Here is a 25,160-nt window from a genome sequence, read left to right as displayed (position 1 = left end):
GGGCGGTGGCGGCGGCGGGGGGGCGCCGGGCGGGGGTCCGCGGGGGCGGCTGCTGTGAGGGACAAAGACCGCGACGGAGGAGGAGGAGGGAGGAGGGGGCCTGGCCAAGGCCGGCGTCCGCCGGAGCTCTTCGAGGTGAAAGCGGCGGAGGGAAGAGGCCAGAAGGAAGGAAAGGGGGTCTCTCACACTTTGGGGCCCCCTCCCTCCTCCAGCCCAGGCTCGAGGGGAAGGCTCTCGTTTCGCGGGGCACGGCCCCCTTCCAGTATAGCCCCATTCGGCCCTATGGAGGGGAAGGAGCTCTCTCTCTCTCCCCCCACAGATATATCCGTCATTTTGTGGGGGGCACCCCCCAGCATAGTCCACTTGGCTATATTGAGGGGAAGGGGGGTGTCTTTCTCTGCCCTTACTTATATCCCTCCCATTTTTTGTGGGTGTATTCCTCATATAGACCAGGGGAAGGGGGTCTCTCTTCTTACCCCCCCCCACATATCCCCCCCATTTGTGGAGTGCAGACCTCCCCCAATATATGTTCAGTTCAGCTATATTTAGGGGAAGGGGTTCTCCCCCCCCAACAGATATTTCTCCATTTTGTGGGGTGCAGCCCCAGTATAGTTTCAACTTGGCAATATTGGGGGGGAGGGGATCTCTTTCTTTCTCCCCCTCCCCACATATTTCCCCCCATTTTTGCAGACCTCCCCCCATATAGCCCAGTTTCGCTACATTGAGGAGAAGGTGTCTCTTCTCCTCCCTCCCTCCCGCAAATATATATATATATATATATTATATAGTCTCTTTTGTGGGGTGGCAGTCCCCAATATCGTCCAGTTTGGCCCTATATTGAAGGAGAAGGGTCTCTCCCCAGTACATCTTCACCTTTTGGTGGGGTGCAGCCCCCCAATATAGTCCAATTCGCGATATGGGGGGAAAGGTGTGTCTCTCTGTCTCCCCCCCCAAATTTTCCTCTACTTTGACAGAGGCCTTTGAGATAAAAAATAAAAAGGGGGGTCCTTTCCATCTCTTCTTGTTGTGGGTCCCATGAGGGGTTTTTTGGAGCTGTGGAGGGAGAGGAACCACCCACTGAGGCAAGAAAGCCCTGAGGAGGGAGTTCGGGGGGTTGTCAATTTGGGGGGAGGAAAAAAAGGGGGAATCTCAAGAGCTGGTTGAGGGGGAAAGGATGGGGAAGGAAGCTGTCACAGGGTGGGATATTGTGGGGGAGACCCCTTCTCCTCAGGGGTGTCCCTGCTGAATTCGACTGTATGGGGGAGGGGCTGCACCCCACAAGATGAAGGGCAGGATGTCACCAGGTATGCTTTTTGGGGGAGGGTCTACAAAGTCTATGTGGGGAAAGAGGTCTTTCTGCCCTCCCCCCATCCCTGCATTAGGAGACAGGGGGAGGGAGATATCCAAGATGATGATAATATTAAGAACCTGATGGTTGAACTATAGGGTGGGAGCGCACCCCATAGGATGGAGGGCAAGCCAAAGTCACCCCTGTGTGTTTTGGGGCTATAGCCTCTGTGTGGGGAAAGAGGGTCATCAGTCCCCCTTGGATTCCTGCAGAAGGTGACAGAAGGAGAGAATAAAAAATAAGTAGAATGATGATGATGATGATGTATATAAAAGAGCCTGATGAATTGATTTAAAGGGTGGGGATAGGACCCCATAGATGGAGGGCAGGGCAGATATAACCCAGTGGGTTTTTTTGGAGGGTGGGGCTATAGCTTCTGTGTGGGGAAGAGGTCATTTTGCCCCCCTTGCCTTCGGGAGCCAGGAGGGATGGAAATAAAAATACAGGGGAAATGATGATAATAAAAGGCCTGGCGGGATTGAACTATGGGGGAGGGAGACCCCATAGAGGGAGGGCAGGGCAGAAGGCATCCTGTATGTTGGGGGAGGGCGTAGAGTCTATGAGGGGGGGAAAGGGTTTTCTGGCTGCCTTGGAGGCTGCCCATAGGGAAGGTGGAATACAAATCAAATACGATACAGGTTGAGACTCCCTAATCCAGTATTCTGGATACTTCAAAATCCCAACCTTTTCCCCCTGGGAGGCTGAGATAGTGACACCTTTTCTTTCCTGTGGCTTAGTGTTCACATGCACAATATTATTAAAACAGTGTGTATAGCATTAACTTCAGGCTCTGGATATAAGGCAGTGATGGCAATATATGGCACTCGTGCCGGAGTGACACTCAGAGCACTCTCTGTGGGCCATGTGCGGTCGCCCCAGCACAGAGTTTGCCAGAGTTTGTTACTGGAAAGCCAGAGGTACATGGGACTTTGCATAAATAAGTGGGCTGTGGGTTGCACTTTGGACACTTGGCCTCTAAGGTTCACCATCACTGATATAAGGTGTAGATGAAGCATAAATAAACGTTGTGTTTACGCTTGGGCAAATCACACCTCTCCAGCCTCAGAGGATGGCAAGGGCAAAAGCCTTCTCAGAAACTTGTCAATGAAAGGGTGCCATATGTCAGAAATGATTTGAAAGCACAAAAAAACAACAACCCACCTCCAGGTTATCGTGTGTGTATATGCAAATCTGAAACCCCAAACACATTCTGTTCTAAAGGATTTCAGACAAGGGAGACTCAACCTGTAATGATAATTAGGTTCTGTGAGTGAAGGAGATGAACCGAGAGAGTGGCAAATGCATGTGGGACCCCTCCTCCAATTAGGTATATTTTTATTTCCTGTAGGGGTCAGGGGGGGGAGATAGGGGTGTCTGTTAAGATCAAAATGGTCTCTGAGGAAATAAAGGGAAGAGGAAAGCCTTTCCTTGACAATGGGACTGAACATAGTAGGGAACCAAAAATGAGGATAAGAGAAAGTTGTTAACACTTGAAGGCAACAACAAGAAGTGTGTAGAAAGTTGTCACTGACAGAACAGGAAAATATGGAAATGTGGGATCAAGAAAGAAGACAACCGAACCTTAAGGAGGAGAGCATTTGTGGAGTGCGATATCCAATGGAGATAATTCTTTGTTGGGTTCACAACTAATTTCTTTTGCATCAGATGGAGGGATTTTAGGAGAGCCACAAATATTTTGTTGACAGCCATTCCAAAAGGATGCTGCTGTTGTTCCATAACTGTTTATTTTTATATACTGCTCTGACTTTTTTAGAGGAGGGGAGAAAGTGTTAGTACTTCTGTCAATAAATAAACAGCCTCTTAGCCGTTGACTAGCTAGGCCACAGCCTTGGGTTCTGTGAGGGAACTGGAGCACTGAGCTAACCTGAGCTGCTTTGCTCTCTTGAGATCCCCATTATTACATCCATGACTTGCTGTTGTGTGCCTTCAAGTTGTTTCTGAGTTACCTCGACCTAAGGTGACCCTATCATGGGGCTTTCTTGGCAAGATTTGTTCGGAGGAGGTTTCCATTGCCTTCTCCTGAGGCTGAGGGCACATGATTGCCCAGGGTCACCCAGGGGTTTCATGGCCGAGCTGTGAATCGAACCCTGGTTTCCAGTCATAGTTCAACACTGAAACACACTACACCTTGCTGGCTCCCAATAAGACTGTTTAATGGCTTTTAAAACGTATTATGTATTACATTCTTATCATACTTATTTATCCACATTATAAGTCACCTGTGGTGACTTGGGGAAAAGTGGATTTCAGTGGATTTCATGGCGAGCTGGGATTGAATCCTGGTCTCCAGAGCCATAGCCCTACTCTCAACCACTACTCCGCAAGAGTTTAAAATTTCTGATTTTGTGAACAGTTCATCTAAGTTTGATCCCAGGGCTTCAAGTTGACCAGCCTCATCCTTTCGTAGGTCAGCAAATGAATACCAGCTTGTTGGGAGCAATTGGCTTATATATATTGTAAACTGCTTAGATAGTGTTGTGTTCACTATTAAGTGGCATAAAAATGTAAATGCTATTGCTAAATGCTATTGGGCTTGCCACCAGTTTCTTTTCCTGTACCCCACAACAGCTGTGTGTCAATAGTAGGTAAATTGGCATGGCGATGGGGAATTCATTTGCTAATTTTGTTCTCATCCTATAGGGTTCAAGACACAGGAGGCTTACTAGGAAAAAGTGGCAGTTCAAATTTATATATGTAGGGGAGAAAAGACAGTGAGCTTTGACTCAAACTGAGAATTAAATTATATAGCTATCTTTATATTACACACGCTTTTTTGAAGGTAATATGGTGTAAAACTCGGCTATATCTTTGAATGGTGTGAATGGTGCAGGATGCTGTGCAATATGCAGGATGATGGACTATACATGTGTTATAACTGAGGATTTAGAAAAGGAATCTCAGTGGGGATGGAGTCTTTTACCTCTGGAATTATAAACCACTGTGAGTTTACTTTAAATTTGGTGTATCCATCCTGTGAATTCACAAACCTGAAATGAACTCATCATTCCAGCCTACTGCAGCTAGGCCAAAACCAATATCCAGAGTATAAGACCAATGATTCCTGAACTCTGGTCTCCAGGGTTTGGAATTCATCTCCTAGAAGCCTCAGCCATCTTGGACAATGGTCTGGGATTCTGGTGCTGAAGTCCAAAAACATTGGGGGCAGAGTTTGGGAATCACTGATGTAGACCGTGGGCATCAGGCTATCCCCATTCAGGCGGCTCATAGGTGGGCTGTCAGACAAGGTGGTAGTGGCACTGCAAGCCAATAGGCTGTTACGCTTGATGCATTCCAAAGCCATTACTTGTTCCTTAAGTGGAGTGTGGTCTGTTTCTTCATCGGGTTCAAATTATCTCACCTGTACCAGTGATTACCTACCAGCAGAGCTTGACAGACTGAGCCTTCGTATTTCCTCCCATCTGGTTCACTTACTAAGGCCAGACACTAGTTCAGCATTCTCTGGTCAACACCTGCTAGAGCTGAAAAGAGGTAGAGTTGCATGTCATCAGCATACTGGTGATATCAGCAGTATCACATTGCACATTTTTTCCCTCACCTGTGTAAAATGGGGTGGAGTCCAACAGGTATATGAACTATTAGCCAATAACAGCCTATCCAGCTGATCTTTTATAGTGGATCTTATAGAATTTTCTACACCTGATTCAACAGTACAGAAACAGACAACGATTTGGCTATGTTAATGATTGTATTACTCTGGCGGGTGTTTTAATTGATTATTTTATGTATTATGGTTGTGTAATTGTATTGTTTGATTTTATCGGTTGTAATCCCGCCTCGTCCACAGGGAGAGGAGGGAATATAATATTATATTATTATTATTATTATTATTTATTATTATTATTATTATTATACGTAAATGGGGCCAGTGGGTTAGTGGTGTTGAACGTTGGACTGTGGTCCAGAACACACTGCAGAAATACTCCAGTTTAAGACCAAATTTAACTGCCCTGGTCATGTGCTGGGAATCTGGGAATTGTAGTTTATTGTGGCACTAGAGCTGCGCTGACAACAAGGCTAAATGTCTCACAAAAACTACGGTTCCCAGAATTCCCTAGCATTGAGCCAAGGAGTTAAAATGGTCTCAAACTGGATTATTTCTGCTGTTGTTTTGGACATATGGCACTGGAGACTAGGGTTCCATCCCCCCTCGGCCATGGAAAACATTGGGCGACCTTGGACAGTCAACATACTCTCAGCCTCAGTGGAAGGCATGGTAAACTCAATCTGAAGAAACGTGCCAAGAAACTCCATAGTAGGTGTGCCTAGGGTCACCATAAGTTAGAAATTATTTGAAGGCACACAACGCAACAATGTACATACCAATTTCATGGTGATTTCATTTGTCAAAACCAGCATATGTATAAGTTGCCATTTCCGACGCTGAAACATTTTGAAGGTCAAAATAGGGTTTTGAACTTGAGGTGGAAGTTTGTGTTGACCAATATAATTTATCTTATTTCCCCCAGTCGCACGTAGTACTTGCCGTTGCACTAAGTTACAGGAAGTAAATGGATGACTTAAAAACCAGGTTTTATACCGTATTCAACCAATCTTGCCGTACCACTTGGTTCGTGTAGGTGTGAAGAACTTGTGTATCCTGTAAGGTTATGTGTTTCAGATTTTATGTCTGTCATTGATTTAAAATGCCAGAGCTGAATTCTACCATAGTACCTGCCTCTAAACCCACTGATCAAGAGTCTTAATTAATCTTATGGACTATTTGTAAAACCTCTGTTTCCTTCTACTAGATCAGATTTTTTTGCCATACTTCTGCTTTAGGGTAATTTAGTATTCCTCTATTGACAGTTCTCTTGACAAGCACTTGACATGGCTTTACATGGAAATGATCTGGTTTACTTGGATATTTCTTGTAAGTACCTTCAAGAGGGCACTTAAAAAAAGATTTTTGTAATGCCAAGTGTCTTGTGTTGCGGAAGTGCGTTTTCCTTGCGGCTTTTTCCCATATTTATTGGGCTTTTGCACACTACTTCATGCCGTTTGCCCTCCACTGGCTTCTTTGTTCGCCCCCGCTGTTCCCCCTCCTCCCGGCGCCGCCCCCCCCCTGCGGGCTTCCTTTTTAAAACAACAACCCACCTCCAAGGTATCTGTGTAGATATATGCAAATCTGAAACCCCAAACACTTCTGTTCTAAAGGATTTCAGACAAGGGAGACTCAACCTGTAATGATAATTAGGTTCTGTGAGTGAAGGATGAACCGAGAGAGTGGCAAATGCATGAGGGACCCCTCCTCCCAATTAGGTATAATTTTTATTTCCTGTAGGGGTCAAGGGGGGGGGAGATAGGGGTGTCTGTTAAGATCAAAATGGTCTCTGAGGTAAGAGGAAAGCCTTTCCTTGACAATGGGACATGAACATAGTAGGGAACCAAAAATGAGGATAAGAGAAAGTTGGTAACAACTTGAAGGCACACAACAAGAAGTGTGTAGAAAGTTGTCACTGACAGAACAGGAAAATATGAGAAATGTGGGATCAAGAAAGAAGACAACAGGAAGCCTTAAGGGAGGAAGAGGGGTTTTTGGGGTGCAGTAGGGATATCCAATGGAGATAATTTCTTTGGTTGGGTTCACAACTAAGGCGGGATACACACCACCATATAGTACGTATAGGATACATACTAGGGTTAGGAAGGGGCGGTGCTTCCGCACCCCTAACCCTAGTACAGTACGTATCCTATACGTACAAGATGGCGGCGCACCTTCTACATGGGCGCCGCCATCTTTACGTACTGGACGCACAGCGTCCAGACGTGTCGCGGCGCCTATGATGTCGCGAGTCCGCGCCAGGCGCCTCGCGACGTCATAGAGGCGCCGCAAGAAGAAGCTCTGAAATGGAGCTTCTTTTTTGCTCCGCGCGGGAGTCGCGCGGTTTGGCTGCTGCGGCTCCCGCACGGAGCAAATGGCGGCGGCGGGGGAGCGCCTCAAAGCGGCGGTTTGTACCCCGCCCATATTTCTTTTGCATCAGATGGAGGGATTTTAGGAAGAGCCACAAATATTTTGTTGACAGCCATTCCAGAATGGATGCTGCTGTTGTTCCATAACTGTTTATTTTTATATACTGCTCTGACTCTTTTTATGAGGAGGGGAGAAAGTGTTAGTACTTCTGTCAATAAATAAACAGCCTCTTAGCCGTTGACTAGCTAGGCCCCAGCCTTGGGTTCTGTGAGGGAACTGGAGCACTGAAGCTAACCTGAGCTGCTTTGCTCTCTTCTTGAGATCCCCATTTATTACATCCATGACTTGCTGTTGTGTGCCTTCAAGTTGTTTCTGAGTTACCTCGACCCTAAGGTGACCCTATCATGGGGCTTTCTTGGCAAGATTTGTTCGGAGGAGGTTTGCCATTGCCTTCTCCTGAGGCTGAGGGCACATGACTTGCCCAGGGTCACCCAGTGGGTTTCATGGCCGAGCTGTGAATCGAACCCTGGTTTCCAGTCATAGTTCAACACTGAAAACACTACACCTTGCTGGCTCCCAATAAGACTGTTTAATGGCTTTTAAACGTATTATGTACAGTATTACATTCTTAATCATACTTTGTTTAATCCACATTATAAGTCACCTGTGGTGACTTGGGGAAAAGTGGATTTCAGTGGATTTCATGGCCGAGCTGGGAATTGAATCCTGGTCTCCAGAGCCATAGCCCTACTCTCAAACCACTACTCCGCAAGATTTAAAATTTCTGATTTTTGTGAACAGTTCATCTAAGTTTGATCCCAGGGCTTCAAGGTTGACTCAGCCTTCCATCCTTTCATAGGTCAGCAAAATGAGTACCCAGCTTGTTGGGAGCAATTGGCTTATATATTGTAAACTGCTTAGATAGTGTAGTGTTCACTATTAAGTGGTATAAAAATGTAAATGCTATTGCTAAATGCTATTGGGCTTGCCACCAGTTTCTTTTCCTGTACCCCACAACAGCTGTGTGTCAAATAGTAGGTAAACTGGCATGGCGATGGGAATTCATTTGCTAATTTTGTTCTCATCCTATAGTGGTTCAAGACACAGGAGGCTTACTAGGAAAAAGTGGCAGTTCAAATTTATATATGTAGGCTGGAGAAAGAACAGTGAGCTTTAGACTCAAACTGAGAATTAAATTATATAGCTATCTTTATATTACACACTGCTTTTGTGAAGGACAATATGGTGTAAAACTCGGCTATATCTTTGAATGGTGTGAAATGGTGCAGGATGCTGTGCAATATGCAGGATGATGGACTATACATGTGTTATAACTGAAGGATTTAGAAATGGAATCTCAGTGGGGATGGGAGTCTTTTACATTCATGGAATTATAAAGCACTGTGAGTTTACTTTAAATGTGGTGTATCCATCCTGTGGAATTCACAACCTGAAATGAACATCATCATTCCAGCCTACTGCAGCTAGGCCAAAACCAATATCCAGAGTATAGACCAATGATTCCTGAACTCTGGTCCTCCAGGTGTTTTGGAATTCATTTCCTAGAAGCCTCAGCCATCTTGGACAATGGTCTGGGATTCTGGGTGCTGAAGTCCAAAAACACTTGGGAGGCCAGAGTTTGGGAATCACTGATGTAGACCGTGGGCATCAGGCTATCCCCATTCAGGCAGGCTCATAGGTGGGCTGTCAGACAAAGGTGGTAGCTGGCACTGCAAGCCAAATAGGCTGCTTACACCTTGATGCATTCCAAAGCCATGTACTTGTTCCTTAAGTGGAGTGTGGTCTATTTCTTCATCGGGTTCAAATTATCTCACCTGTACCAGTGAATTACCTACCAGCAGAGCTTGCAGACTGAGCCTTCGTGTATTTCCTCCCATCTGGTTCATTACTAAGGCCAGACACTAGTTCAGCACTTCTCTGGTCAACACCTGCTAGAGCTGAAAAGAGGTAGAGTTGCATGTCATCAGCATACTGGTGATATCAGCAGTATCACATTGCACATCTTTTCTCCCTCACCTGTGTAAAATGGGTTGGGAGTCCAACAGGTATATGAACTATTAGCCAATAACAGCCTATCCAGCTGATCTTTTATAGTGGATCTTATAGAATTTTCTACACCTGATTCAACAGTACAGAAACAGACAACGGTTTGGCTATGTTAATGATTGTATTACATCTTGGCGTGTTTTAATTGATTATTTTATGTATTATGGTATTGTGTAATTGTATTGTTTGATTTTATCGGTTGTAATCCCGCCTCGATCCACAGGGAGAGGCAGGAAATATAAATTATTATTATTATTATTATTATTATTATACTGTAAATGGGCCAGTGGGGTGTAGTGGTTTGAACGTTGGACTGTGGTCCAGAACACACTGCAGAAATACTCCAGTTTAAGACCACTTTAACTGCCCTGGCTCAGTGCTAGGGAATCCTGGGAATTGTAGTTTATTGTGGCACTCGAGCTCGCTGACAAACAAGGCTAAATGTCTCACAAAACTACGGTTCCCAGAATTCCCTAGCATTGAGCCAAGGCAGTTAAAATGGTCTCAAACTGGATTATTTCTGCTGTATGTTTTGGACATATGGCACTGGAGACTAGGGTTCCAATCCCCCCTCGGCCATGGAAACCCATTGGGCGACCTTGGACAAGTCACATACTCTCAGCCTCAGTGGAAGGCAATGGTAAACTCAATCTGAAGAAACGTGCCAAGAAAACTCCATAGTAGGTGTGCCTTAGGGTCACCATAAGTTAGAAATTATTTGAAGGCACACAACAGCAACAAATGTACATACCATTTCATTTGTCAAAACAGCATATGATATAAGTTGCCATTTCCCGACTGAAACAATTTTGAAGGTCAAAATAGGGTTTTGAACTTGAGGTGTAGAAGTTTGTGTTGAACACATATAATTTTATCTTAATATCCCACAGTCTCACGTAGTACTTGCAGTTGCACTAAGTTACAGGAAGATAAATGGATGACTTAAAAACCAAGGTTTTATACCGTATATCAACCAATCTTGCCGTACCACTTGGTTCAGTGTAGGTGTGAAGAAACTTGTGTATCCTGTAAGGTTATGTGTTTCAAGATTTTATGTCTGTCATTGATATTAAAATGCCCAGAGCTGAATTCTACCATAGTACCTGCCTCTAAACCCACTGAATCAAGAAGTCTTAATTAATCTTAATGGACTATTTGTAAAACCTCATGTTTCCTTCTACTAGATCAGATTTTATTTTGCCATACTTCTGCTTATAGGGTAATTATAGTAATTCCTCTATTGAAAAAAAAAACCCTTCTTGACAAACTGTACAGCTTTACATGGAAATGATCTGGCTAATTTACTTGGATATATTTTATAAATGTAAGTAACCTTCAAAGAGGGCACATTAAAAAAAAGATTTTTGTATAATGCAAACAGTGCATCTTGTGTTGCGGAAAAATGCACTTTTCCTTGCGGCTTTTTCATCTACATAAATTTATTGGGGCAACTTTTAAAAAAGCACAAACTACTTCATGCAAGCTTTTGAGCCTCCACTGGCTTCTTTGTTAGACAAAGATGTTAAAAATCATACAGGAGAAGAAAAACATGATGGCTACATTTTGTCACAAGATGTTACCTCTTGTGGATGCATTCAGGATTTGTAGTTTATATATCAATAGCAGGGGGTGAGAGTGATAGGATGAGGATCACAGCAGTGGAGAAACGTGGATGGCAAGTTAACTGGTGACAAATTGTTTTTGAAATGGGATTTGCTGAAGTATCTGGCTCCCTGTTCTTAGAAGCAGTGGGCTGTGGACTATATGGACTGTTTGTATGCTACAGTGACTTAGAGGAACAGGAGGAGGAGTGTGTGCAGCTGCCTTGTATTGAAAGAGATCATCTAACTCACTCTTTACTCTGAGTAATGACAACTCTCTGAGATCTTGGGGGGAGAATTTTAACTCTGCTATCTAAGATCCTTTAAACTGGAGATACTGAAGATTCTACCTAGGCATGTGTGAATGCAAAGCATAGAACTTACAGCAAAGTTCTTGTCCCCTCCATCCCTAAAGTGTAGCATGATGAAAAGGAACAAGATGAGTGTGGGAAGGGCATAGCAGAATCCTATGAACTTGAGAAATGATTTGAACATTTCCTTGCCCAATTCACACTCTTTTTTAGCTACTGGATGGGAAGGGATCTGTGTGCAAAACTTCAGCATCATCCTTGAGTGACAACTCTGTTGAATGCTTTCAGCATATATTATGACAGAGCTTTGAAGTAAAGGATAGGCCTGGACAGTAGAAGATTAGAAAACACAGCTTTTTCAACATACGGTAGTTTTGAAAGCCTTGGATGAGATGTTCTCTATTTTTAAAATAACTCATTTTTACATTTGGTGCACAAAAGTGAAAAGTGCTGCTGGATAAAAAGTGCCTTTATGCTTTATAAAGCATCTGCTGCAGAAAAAGCTTACTGCTATCGAGGCTGACATGTAACCAATATGTATCTTGCATGTCTCACTGCTGCTTCCTTTAAAAAAGTCTTTTTCTTCTTGTGTGGGTAGGAGCCCTTTGTGGCAGATGAGTACATTGAACGCCTGGCATGGAGGACTCCCGGTGGAGGTTCCCGAGGAGGCATGGAAGCCTTTGATCCCAAAAGGTAAAAGTAGCAGCATAATCCAACAAAAGAATGAGTATTTTTTACCATCTCTAACATAAATAACAAGAATTCAGAGACATTGCCATGTTCGTCTGCAATAGCAGTACACAAAGGGATCTTGAAGCACCTTTGAGACAAGCAAGTTCCCTTTGCATAAATAACAATTATCATGTGTATCAAATAAGTATCCATAAGCTGTGAGAGTTGCTGGTTCTCTATGATTACCCTCTCCCACCCCCATCATCTATGGAAGCTCCAAAGAAAGTTTTCAGTACAACAAATTGAATATGTAGAAAGGAGAATTAAATATTATTATTATTATTATTATTATTATTATTATTATTAAATATAAATTAAAAGGCCATATAGAAGATCTTCTGAAAGCTCAGATTGGGGAAGGAATGAGTTTTTGATCAGGCATTTTCTGGCAGATGCTACAGGTAGCATTGAGGACCTGATGAGTAACTTTGGGAAAATCTCCTGGGCTCCCATACACCATCAGTTCTTGTAAGTTGCTAGTTCAGGATAGAATTCAGGATGGCATGCTTGTTGATTGTGTATGCAGTTAGAGATGTGAAGGTACAGAAAACAGCTGGGAAATAAGTTTCCCCCGTTTACTCCAAGGGCAACTTTTTGGTAAAGAAATTCTGATGAAGCATTTTCTCTTTACTTGTTCAAAATGCCAGATAGTGCGTAGACTGAACACATGTATGCTATGACTGGGTTGTCATTTTAGGCCTCATTCACATGTCATTTTTTTATCGGACCGATGCAAATAAGCTGACTCATGCATTCTGGGTTTGTTATTCACACCATGGAATCGCATCTTTCTGGGAATTGCATCGCTCTGCATCTCTGTGAGGTTGGTTGGTCACATGTGCAGGCACACTTCCTTTGTTCCTGCACCTGCTGGTAGTCCTCAACTGGACAGAAGGGGGGCGGCATTCTTTTTTCTCTCCTCAGTTTCCCTATCTCTTTTCTCAGCAGCTGTTACACTGGGGAAGGGGTGGCACTTTCTCAACCATGTGGTCTGTTGATGATGCAAATGCATTTGAAACCCATTAAAAGCATGTAGAGTTTTATCCTGAGTCTATTCAGGTCTATTTGCATTGTTGTTCACACAGCCGATGCAAATCTTTTGTAAAAACTCAGGAAAAAGACCAATATCAATTATTCTGGGGTAAATGGGGTTTTTTGGCAGCCCCCTCCAAACCCCCTTAATTGAGTGCATTCGGGATGCTTGTAAACAACAAAGATTCATCCCGAATTCATCCTGGATTACTTTCATCATGTGAATAACCCCTCAGTGTAAGGTGCATACAGGGAACCTACATTACATGTGATGATATTACACGATTGAAGAGCTCACTACTTCAACACTGAGTTAAACTTGATTATCTAAATATTATCTCAGCCTAGTTCTTAAAATTGTGAATCCATGGGATTGTTTCTGTCCTGTATACTTAATTTTATTACAGAAGGTCCATTCATTTCCAGCACTCTCTCTAGTAGATCAAATTTGCAGATGACACCAAATTAGGAGGAGCAGCTAATACCCCAGAGGACAGGATCAAGATTCAAAATGACCTTGATAGATTGGAAAGCTGGGCCAAGGCTAACAAAATGAACTTCAACAGGGAGAAATGTAAGGTACTGCACTTAGGGTGGAAAAAAGAAATGCACAGATATAGGATGGGTGTCACCTGGCTGAATGAAACTACATGTAAAAGGGATCTGGGAGTCCAAGTAGACCACAAATTGAACATGAGTCAACAGTGCCATGCGGCAGCTAACAAGTCCAATGCAATTTTAGGCTGCATCAATAGAAGTATAGTATCTAGATCAAGGGAAGTAATAGTTCCACTCTATGCTGCTCTTGTCAGGCCCCACCTGGAATATTGTGTCCCGTTCTGTGTCCAGTTCTGGAGCATGTCCAAAGAAGGCAATTAAAAAGGTGCCCTATGAGGAACGCCTTAGGGAGCTGGGGATGTTCAGCCTGGAGGTTAAGAGGTGATATGACAGCCCTGTTTAAATATTTGAAGGGATGTCATATTGAGGAGGGAGCAAGCTTGTTTTCTGCTGCTCCAGAGACTAGAACACGAAACAGTGGATGCAAGCTCCAGGAAAAGAGATTCCACTTCAACATTAGGAGGAACTTTAAGGGCTGTTTGACAGTGGAACAAACTCCCTCAGAGTGTAGTGGAGTTTCCTTCCTTAGAAGTCTTTAAACAGAGGCTGGATGGCCATCTGTTGGGTATGCCTTGATTGAGATTTCCTGTATGACAGAATGAGGTTGGACTGGATAGCCCTTGCGGTCTCTTCCAACTCTGTGATTCTATGATTCTAGCCACAGTTTTGTTTGAGCAACACTAAGGCTGAAGTCCTGTTGGTCCAGTATCTAGTGTAGCTACATTGGTGTAGCAGCAGTCCCAGGAGGAAAAAGATTGCAGGTATAGTAGCCATGAAGGAAGCAAGGCATTGGAGGAATAGGCAGCTCACAACAAGCAGATTTGTCAGTTTTCTCTGCCACCACTGTGTGACTCTGGAAAAAGTACAACTGTTAGTCTAGTGCATGAACAGGATTCCAGCTATTGGCTTACATATGTTAAAAATTTTTTAAACATGACAAATACAATTCTGCGTGATAAGTTATAAATGAAATATTTAATTTAAAAGCAGTAAGTACATTTAGGCTAGATAGGAAATTGAGTGCTGCATACAGTTCAGTTATCTCCTCCCCGCTCTCAATTGTTTCCACTTAAAAAAAAGAAGAAAAATGCCTCCCATGGCTTCAGAATTTCAAGAAATTTTGCTATTTCATACACAGAATTTTACCTGTGGGTTTTTGTGTTTTTAATTGTGTTTTGTATTTTGACATGCTATACCCTGCCTTGAGCCTTGAGGAGAGGCAGGAAAGGTTATGTCATGAAACCTGCTGGGGCAAATTTCCCTACCTACGGTACTCTGTTTATATTGGTGCAGAAACATTATGGCTCTTAATTGGTCTAATTTTAGGCCAAAGACATGCTACAAAAGTGTCCTATGATGGGCCAAAACGAACTTTAATATGTGACTACAGAATGATGTTCAAGAACTGTAGGGGAAGAGAGTAGAATAGAAATGCTGTTGATATAATGATGATAAAGTTAGCATTCTTTTGAAATGTATATTACTTTTGAATACTTCCATGGTGTATCTGTCTTCTATACTCATTTATAGTTCTGAAATAATACTGTATTATGCAACATCATGTTATGATTTTAGTGTTACAGATAAAGCTTTTGCATAATAAAAGCTGCCTTTTCAAACATCTGTCTATCTATCTATCTATCTATCTATTAATACCCCATCAGATTGCAAGAAGAATTTGTAAATCACATCAATGAGCTGAAGTTGCTTGATGAACGAATCCAGAGAAGAGTGGAAAAGTTAGAGCAGCAAGTCCAGAGGGAAGCCAAGGAATTTGCCAAGAAAGTTCAGGAACTGCAGAAAAGCAACCAGGTAGGCTGCCAAAACACAACCCATTTCTTGTACTGATGCTATTTGACTTTACAGGAAAATCTCATGTTGTACCCTGAGGTTCTTTGTCACATTCACTGAGCTAGGTTTTTTGTCTCCTGAAAGTTTAATCTGGGAGTCGTAAAGTCATATTTGAGCACTCTCATAGCAATTACCTCTTGCTTCTCGCACATCTAAAAACAAAGAAAATCTGAGGGAGAGGTATCTATTCTTTATAGTTATGCTGGCTCATGGTGGTAGTCGAAGGCTTCAGCTAGTCAAAGGGGGCACCCACATTTGCAGTGGAATCAACTGCTTGTCTTTCATCAGACACCATCAGGCAGGAATGGAAGATGAGCTACAAGAACTCAATTTACCTTGTCATCTATATTAAGTATTTTGTGGAAGTGGGTATCTGTATGTGCATGTGTTTTTCCCCCATTTGATTTGATTGCATCTGTTGGTTGTGCGTGTGTCTGCAACAGTGGGACTAGACATTGAAACTATCAGGGTCAGTGATTAAGACAGAAAGCCTTGTATATAACACAAATTGCATCTTAAAGCTGAATGATGTGAAATGCTATGAAATATTTTGTACATTTCACTAAATCCTTAGTACCAATCTGCCTGAGTGTTTAAGCAGATATGTAGTAGTTCAGGCACTAGCTGTATGAAGTCAGTGTGATCATCCTTGCCATGTCTTACATACCAGTGGAATTACAGTTATTCACATTTTGTCAGCTAAGGCCCTGATTTTTCATCAGCTTGCTTTGGATTTTCCTGGAAAGTGGCTGAGTGCTGTATCTTCCAATGTATTGGCTTCTCTGTGTCTTTTTGTTCTTTTGAATGCTGGTTTAATAACTTTATTTAATTACTGTAAACACAAACAGTATTGCTTTGTTAATATGCTTCTCCCAGGTTGCCTTCCAACACTTCCAAGAACTTGATGAGCATGTCAGCTATGTGGCAACTAAAGTCTGTCACCTTGGTGACCTACTAGAGGGGGTAAACACGCCGCGGCAGCGGCTAGTGGAGGCTCACAAACTGATGAAGTACTTTAATGAGTTTCTAGATGGAGAGCTGAAGTCTGACATTTTCAACAACCCTGAAAAGGTAAGACCCATCAACAGGATTGAAAAGTATTGCAAGCAATAAGCTGAGTTGCCCTAATTACAACTCTTGCAGTAACTTTTCCACAGCTTTGGCTCCCCAGTGAGCAACTTGTCTAAGCACCATTGTTCTGGAGTGCAGATTAACTTCATTTACCTGCAGATTCAGCTATTCTGAATGTGGTGGCAATGCTGTCACATTTTCATTTTGCAAAATCATAAGCGACTTGGAAGAATGCTGAGAGAGTAACTCTTTAGAATACCTTGGAAAGCTCTTGTGTTCTTTTCTTTTTTTCTGAACATCTCGCCCTAATTCTTCTCACTTATGAATGAACTTTTTTGTGCCTATATAAACTCCATGAGAGATCTCTCTTTACAGAAATAAGTATTGTTAGACTATCTTTTAGGCTCCACATTTTTTTAATATGCTGCTTTGTTTTTTCCTGCATCTGTATAAACTGCAATGGAATCTGAGGCACATTGTTCAAAGAAATCCTGCATATTTAGGAATAGCTCTTTCTGCATTTGACTTCATAATTCTGAACCACGGTCCCTGACACTGAGATAGATATAATTGTTTGCTAAACCAGTTTCTCACGATTATGCATAAAGTACAGTTTCTGAATTCACCCATCATGGAATTAGCCTGTTGTAGCACTTTTAAGTGTTTAATACAGTTAGACCTCAATTAACAAATTAATTGTGTTCTGGTTATTGCTACTTTAACAGAAAGTTTAGTACCAGAGATTGAGATAACATGGAAAGAATAGGGATAGGTTCCTATACCACAAAAAAGAAGAGAATTTAACATGTTTCACCAAATATTTTAGTCAAAACAAAGAATATGGGTATATGAAATGAAACAATCAGGTCATGTGAGTCTTGCATCAATTAAACAAAACATTTTAACTTCCTCCACACCATGTGAAAGTTTCTTCCAGGACATCCAGGGAAGAATATTTCTTACACTGGCTCCCACTTTTCTTTTGGTTTCCATTTTAGTTGTCAGACTTAATGCTTCCTTAACATAGTGGCTTGGGGAGATGGTGAGGTGGGCTTTTCTACTTTCCCCCCTTTCTCTGTTTTGCTGTTCATGCATGGTCAGTAAGGGATTCTGGAGAGAATGCTGTTTATCTTGCTTGTTGTAGGCAAGCGCACACAGTTATAGGACTGGCTAGAGTACAGGGGTACCCCGGGTTACGAATGTAATTCGTTCCGCGGCACCGTTCGTAACCCAAAAAATTTCGCTAGCCGAAAAAGCCATAGCCGCTAGCGCTGAAAGCCGCGATTCCGTGTGAAAAAGCGCCGAAAAGCACCAAAATTTTTTTCGTAAGCCAAAAAAAAACGTAACCTGAAACAGTTTTTTCCTATTTGTTTTTTTCGTATCCCGGAAATTTCGTAACGCGGTGATTTCGTATCCCGGGGTACCACTGTAATTGCTGCTTTTATTGTAGCATTTATTGCAGACACACTGCAGTCAGCTACCAAAATACCATTTCTCCAGCTCTCCATCATCCTTCCAGTACCAAAGTTGCTAAAAGAAGAAGAAGAAGCTTTCAGCTAGACAGAGGAGGAAAAGGGGACTGAGAGATACAAAAAAGACTTTGTAAAATGGAGGTTCTTTGGTCAGAGAGTTTGTTAACTGAGGTATGCCTCTATAGAGTATACGGGTTTACCTTCTTCAAGACATATTTCTGAGCCTTTCCTCTTAACAAGTCCTGAAATTACTCTATAAGGGGTTGGACTGGATGGCCCTTGTGGTCTCTTCCAACTCTACGATTCTTTGAATCTATAATTCTAATACATATGTTAGCTTTTTTGACACATTTGTTATAATTTATACATCTGTGATAGTATTTTCATGTCTGTAAATATATTCTTCTATATTCTGTAAAGTTTCTCATCCATATACATGATTTAACAGGTTTCTGATTTAAAGGTAGTACAGTGGACCCTTGTTATATGCTGGGGTTTGGTTCCAAGATTTCCCGTGGATAACAAAATCTGTGGATGCTCAAATCCCATTAAATATAATGACATAGCAAAATGGTGTCCCTTATAAAAAATGGAAAAACGAGGTTTGATATTTGAAATTTATACTTTTTTTGAACATTTTCAAACCGTGGATGCTTGAATCTGTGTATAAAAAAATCCGTGTACAAGAAGGGCCGACTGTATATCTCAGAGTTACAGTGGTATAGTGGATTGAGTGTCAGACTAGGACTCTGTGAGTCCTATGTATGAATCCTCACTCAACCATGGAAACTTACTTCATGACTTTGGGCAAGTCATGCTCTCTCAATCTTAGATCTTGCCAAGAAAACCCTGTGATAGGTTCATTGTAAGGTCATCATAAGTTGGAAATGACTTGAAAGCACACAGCAACAACATTTTTCTTTCTTCTCTTACTTTCTTAATATGCATGGATGAGTTCATATTTTTTTCCACTCAGGTCCATATATTTATTATTTCCAGAAGGGGTGCCCATTTTAAAGCACCCAGTCTTCCACAGTCCTTTGAAATTTGGATTGGATATCTAGGGAGAATTACTTGGAGATAATTTGTTTGTTGTTGTTGTTGTTGTTGTACTGCCCTTGTGTTTACCCATAGCAACCCCGTAAATGAGACACCTCCAAGACCCCCTATCCTCTGCTGCTCTGCTCAGTTCCTGCAAACTCATACCTGTGACCTTCCTAATAGAGTCCATCCATATAGCATGTGGCTTCCCTCCTTTTCTACTTGCCTCCACCTTTTCCCAGCATTATTGTTATTTCCCAATGATTACTCATCTAAATTTTTCTGAAACAATCAGTAAGGGAATTACAGTGAATTCTTTCCGTATCAATTATAGTCTGCCTTTAGATTTTCAGTGCAGCAGTGCTGGTAATGGTATCCTGCTAAAAGTTTTGAAAGCTACATCCTGCCTTTTTCAAAATCCAGTTCAAACAACTTGTGTTATTAATATAAAAATAGTTAAGCTATCCCTTTTTCCTTGCTATTTTTACATAAAGGCTTTAATTCTAGCAAATCAGTGAAAAGAATAGGACATGGCACATCATGTCCTTTCCTCTGACGTACTACATGGACTCACAGATTTTCCCTTTGGGGTTGGGCAATCTTTGGTAGTTCCCTTTGGAGTTGAACAGTCTTTGGTTCGTTACAGACAGGCCTAAAAGTGCGCGCTCTGTGTGTGCTAGGGTTAGAAAGGAGTGTCCTTTCAGGACACTCCCAAACCTAGCACGTGCGGAGCACGCACAAAATGGCGGTGGCCGTTCCACATGGCTGCCGCCATTACGATGTCATGACCATGCCACCTCCAAATGAGGCAGCGCGGACGTGACGTCCTTGCGCCGTGCGAGGGCGCTTAGAGCACCCTTACACGGCGTAAGAAGGAGCTCCGAAATGGAGCTCCTTCTGGAGTTTGCGTCGCTGGCGTAGCCTTCATACGGCTGTGCCAGCGGCGCAGAGGAGAAAGGGGCCAAACGGCCCCTTTCTGCTCCTCCCCGCTGCCGTGGGGTGTCCTTGGGGCTTCAAGCCCCAAGGACACCCCTTTCCTGGAAAGCACCTGGAAAGCGGCGGATCGGGGCCTCAGAGGCTGCCGGTGTGGCAGCTGAGGCCCCGATACAGCGGGGAAAGGGGCGGGTGCAGGCCGCCCCAAACGGGCGGTCTGTAACCTGCCTTTGTCATGATAGCTGCAGATGAATAAAGAAGTTCAGAGAACAAATTGACTACTGCCTTATAAGAACAGAGACACTATCTAGGATCTAAACCATTATTTTGATGTCCCCTACTAGTTTTGTTTGTTCACCAAGGTTGGGAGTCATTAAAAAAGAATCAGTTTATCTAACAAGATTACCACACTACATTCTTAAAATGCTGCTAGGTTGCTTTAACTGCTCTGACTGCTTCCTGTTGCACTTTGAGGTTTGTAGTTCAGTGAAGCTGAAGCTGAATATTCTAAATGCCTCTTCCTAAACTTCAAGTCCCAGAATTTCAGGGGGTTGGACTGGATGACCCTTGTGGTTTCTTCCAACTCTATGATTCTATGAATGCAACAGGAGGCAACCAGAGCACTTAAAGTGACTTAGCTCCATTTTAAGAGTGTAGTGTGATCATGTGGTAGATCTGACTTTAACCTTTTCATCAGATCTCCACAGTTGCTTTTTCTAGTATAATAAACAAACTAATTCTTCTGACTTCTGAAATGAGTTTCTTCTTAATAATCCAGACTTTTCCAGCCTCATGTCCTAGACTCATTTCAGACTTCAGAAAGAGCTAGTTTGTTTATTTTATTAGATAAAGCAACTTGAAACAACATGGCCACCATGTTGGATGGGTGAGGTACAAGCTGTAGTCCTAACACATCTGGACCGTGTCAGGGTGGGGAAGGCTGTGTTATGATATCAAATGCTGTAGTTTTGTTGTATAACCTGATATTTCTTTTAATTAACAATCTGGTTGGCTAGGAAATAAATGGCTTAAGGCCTGTACAGACAGTCCAAAATAAAGCTGCCACGGGTCACTTTGGAGGTATGCTGTTTAAATGACACACACATCTTAAGAGGCCAGAAGCTGCGCCAAAGCTGCACTCCAGTCCTTAGGACTAGAGCGTGGCTTTAGCATGGCTTCTGGACTCTTAGGACGCATGCATCATTTAAACAGCATACCTCCAAAGTGACCCAAAGCAGATTTATTTTGCCCTGTCTGTATGGGCCCTTACTTACTCATCTTTTTAATGTTGTTTTCTAAAATTTTGTTCTTTATAATAATTTTTTTATAAGTGGGGCAGGTGTCTCTGAACATAAACCAAGCTGGTTGCAAGAAACAGCCCTGCCTAGTTCCACAGGTGGATTCAGTTTTATGTATGAAATTGTCATTCACAGATATGCAAGCAAGTAGGGCAGTGATGGAGAACCTTTTAGAGACTGAGTGCCCAAACTGCAACCCAAAACTCACTTATTTATCGCAAAGTGCAGCATCCCTCTGGATTTCTAGTGAAACTCTAGTGAAGTCTGTATTGGGACGATGGTGCGTGTGCGCACAGAGAGGGCTCTGAATGCCACCTCTGGCACGTGTGCCATAGGTTCGCCACCACTGAAGTAGGGTTTGCATATCAATTTTCCCTGCTTTTAATACATGAAGGACGTGTTCCTACTCCATTCGGTCAAATGCTTTCTTCCACAAATGAATATTTTTAAAATAAAAAAATCATTTTACATTAGATATACTAACACAAACTTTGTTCTTTGAGTGCTAGTCCTTATATAGCCAAGGGAGGTATCAGCAGGCTTTACACGAACACATAAACAGAACAAAATGCTAAGTAGAGATAGGAGAGCAGATCTAGAAGCAGCCCAAGGAGGGGCTGTGTATGCTCAGGAACAATTGATTGCTGAGGGTCAAAGTATGGGACAGAAAATCAGGGCAACAGAGCGTGCAACATTCTGTCTTGTACCTATACCTGTTACTTTTCTTTGGTATATAAAAGGTCTGTTCTAGAACATGATTCAGGTGGATATGAAAATAAACCATAGGATTGGATCCAGATTTAAGCAAATTAAGCTGGGTTGGCAGAATCAGTCCAATCATAATCTCTTCTATTGTGTTGTCAGACACCCCTTTTATGCTGTGATCCCATACATGTCTACTCAGGAATAGGTTCAGTTGACCTTTAACCCAATGAGTATGGCAAACAGCTAGCCTAGAAGTGGACAAAGATCTTTCCAATAGCCCTGTGAGTTTCTCCCACCAATTAGACTGAATCGTATTTGACAGCTCTCTAACCATGACATCCAGAGTGACTTGACCCTATACAACTACTTTTCCAGCTCTGGAACAATAGGAATGTAAGGGATGGGAAAGATCATTTGACATCATTACCTAAATGCATCATGTACCTTTGCCCAACTAGCCACTGTCTCCCACCCTTCCTTCTCTCTAAAGAAACCCTCACTTGAAAGCCTTGGAGTAACTTCAAGAAGGAATGCACAGGCAATCTTTCTAAGGTAGTTTAAGTGGGTCTGGATTATATTATGACATCTTTCTTTCCACACTATTAAAAATTACTATTGTCTTGTATTTATGCTATACCTTTAGCATGATTTCTTTGCAGTATGGATGACACTTAGCTCTAACATCGGTGTGTGGAGGATCTTACACCAAAGGCCCAATAGTTCACCCCTGCCCCTTACTTAAAAGCACAGGTGGCAAAACTGGATCTTAGGAAGAACAGCCCCCTGGGTCCTCATTCAGCCCTCCATGTTTGCCAGATACAAGGTACTTGTGCTCGGGGCCAGTCTGCTGGACTTGCTGAAGTGAAGCTGGATGGGAAAAATCTTGTTCCTTCAATCTCCCCATCCCAGTTGTTTTTCAAGTTTTCCTTTTATTGTGAGGTCTTGCAAGGATTTTCGTCACCACTTCCTGCAGGCTGCTCTGTAGTTCCTTGTCTGCAACAAATGCTTGTATGTCTCACCATGTTTCCAGGGCCACTTTATACTTCAAAGGGTTTTGATTGCCTGCTAATCTTGGCAGTTTTCAAAACTGTAATTTTTGCCTATTTTTAAACCAGCTTTGCAAATCTCACTTGCCTGGGTGATAAGACCTGCTCAGCTACCCTTGCCTGTCATGACAAGTAGTCATGAAAAGACATATCTTTTCACTTCACTGTTGCACCACGGAGACTGAAACCCTTTTATGCACCCTAAAACTCTTTTAGTGTACACTATGCCACTAAAAATGTGCTTGGGAAACAGGGGAAAATTTCCTTCGTACAGGCCCAAGACAAGTACTAAACATTTAAAAATTGTACCTCTTCATTAAGGGCTGCCTCTTGATTATTATTATTATTTTTTTGGCAGTTTCTGCTTCCCAAAGAACTTAAACATACACTCTCTGTTTAGCTTCCCGGCCTGTTTTCTTTCCCCTTTTTTTCTCAAAACAGAAAAAAAGAGCTCAAGGCAGTTGTTATGTTCTCCCTCTATAATATCATGCAGCAACTTTGTGGGGTTGCTGAAGTGACCAGGGCCTTCTAATGAGGTATGTAGTAAATTGACAGATATTACCCGAGGTCCTGTATGGTGAGCATAATGTAAGAATTCTGCTCATGGGACTCTGCTGCAGTGCCCCTGTCATCACAACAGGATGTGATGTGCTGCGATAGCAAACCTCTGTCCCTGCCATACCATTGCTGGTAAAGAGTGGAAGGGACTAGAGAAACATCTGTCTGTATCCCCAAAGCCAGACACAGACAAAGGACAACCAAGATATGTTGCGGTCCTCTGGATGTCTCAGTGAACAGTGTCATCTGTCTGTATTTGATTTCGGGGACATAGCCAGATACTTTTCTGATCCCCTCTGCTCTTCAGCAGCAACAGACTGGCTTTGGGAGAGAGGTTAGCATAGTACAGCAGTAAGTCTGGAGTGAGGGGAGCTTTGGTTGTTGTAGTGGGTGAAAGAGAATACGGACCTCTTTAATGATCTAAAAGACATATGCAAGGATAAGGTGGACTTACTCCTGCTTATGTCACTAATAGGACGCCACTATTGAGTCAGATGTATTTGGCTCAGTGTTGCTTATACTGTACCGAGTGGCATTCAACTCTTCCTAGACTATTAGTAGCCTTTCCCAGCCTTACAATGCTAGGGATTGAATTTGGGAAATTCTACATGTAAAACATTTGCTCTGTCATCCATTATGAGTTTGGTTGCTGTGGGGGTTGGAGATGGAGGAGAGTAAGGTGTAACGTGGGTTGGAGGATTTGAAATTTGAGGGCCTGTTTCAGATTTCTTGTCTGTATTAGATACATTACGGAAATATTGCTCAGAAGTGTTTCAGATTTTCAATTACCGTATATATACTCATCTATAAGTCTAAAAATTTATGCCCAAAAATTGACTGCAGGTCGACTTATTTACGGGTCATTGTAGTAATGTGATAACAGCTCTTTCAGATTTCCCCATGCTTTGACAGAGAGGAGTTTGTTTCTTTCTGGAGCCAAGCAGAAAGAGTCCTGGGTGATTGATTCACATTGCTGTTTAAGAGTTGCTCTCCCACCCATGTGTCTGAAGTTGAACGTTGAACCACAAACCCTCAATGAGAGCCTCTCTTGCCATACACACACATGCACACACTGTGGGAGCCTCCAAGTTTTACCCTTGACCTATCCACAGGTCATGGCAAAATCCATAATTTTGGCCCCAAAATCTGAGCTCGACTTATACATGAGGTCAACTTATAGTTGATTGTATATTATAGTTGAGTGTATACAGTGTATCATTTCAGTATATAAAGAATGACACTGGTAAATGCTTTTAGTTGGAAGGAGAAAGTGATCAACTGAAATAGTTGTTTTTACAGTAGATTGTATGTCTTTTCCCCCCAAGATCGAGGAGGCAGCTGATATTATCCAGAAGCTGCATCTGATAGCGCAGGAATTACCTTTTGACAGGTGAAGTATAATTGACATTTATAAACTGTTTTTGATCTTTGTCACTTTCTTACGGATTTCAACTGACTTGGTGGCTTTCTAAAGAAGGAAAATAGTAATTAATGACCTGCAAGCCTAAAGTCACAATTTGTAT

The 25,160-nt window shown here is 42.4% G+C and overlaps 1 protein-coding gene across 1 annotated transcript in view; it reads left to right on the top strand.

The window, feature by feature from the left end:
* Positions 1 to 44: 44 nt before the first annotated feature.
* EXOC5 (exocyst complex component 5) overlaps positions 45 to 25,160 on the top strand; it is a 42,939-nt gene continuing 17,823 nt past the window's right edge. The window contains exons 1-5 of the mRNA XM_042461172.1: positions 45 to 135; positions 11,879 to 11,973; positions 15,327 to 15,474; positions 16,390 to 16,584; positions 24,963 to 25,027. Coding sequence (XP_042317106.1) covers positions 11,951 to 11,973; positions 15,327 to 15,474; positions 16,390 to 16,584; positions 24,963 to 25,027 — 431 coding nt within the window. The 5' untranslated portion in view covers positions 45 to 135; positions 11,879 to 11,950. The remainder of the gene's footprint in view (positions 136 to 11,878; positions 11,974 to 15,326; positions 15,475 to 16,389; positions 16,585 to 24,962; positions 25,028 to 25,160) is intronic.

Source organism: Sceloporus undulatus, chromosome 1 (genome assembly GCF_019175285.1).
Source record: "Sceloporus undulatus isolate JIND9_A2432 ecotype Alabama chromosome 1, SceUnd_v1.1, whole genome shotgun sequence".
Lineage (NCBI taxonomy): Eukaryota > Metazoa > Chordata > Lepidosauria > Squamata > Phrynosomatidae > Sceloporus > Sceloporus undulatus.
Note: the sequence above shows the minus strand (reverse complement) of the source record. Positions and strands in the feature narration are given on the sequence as shown.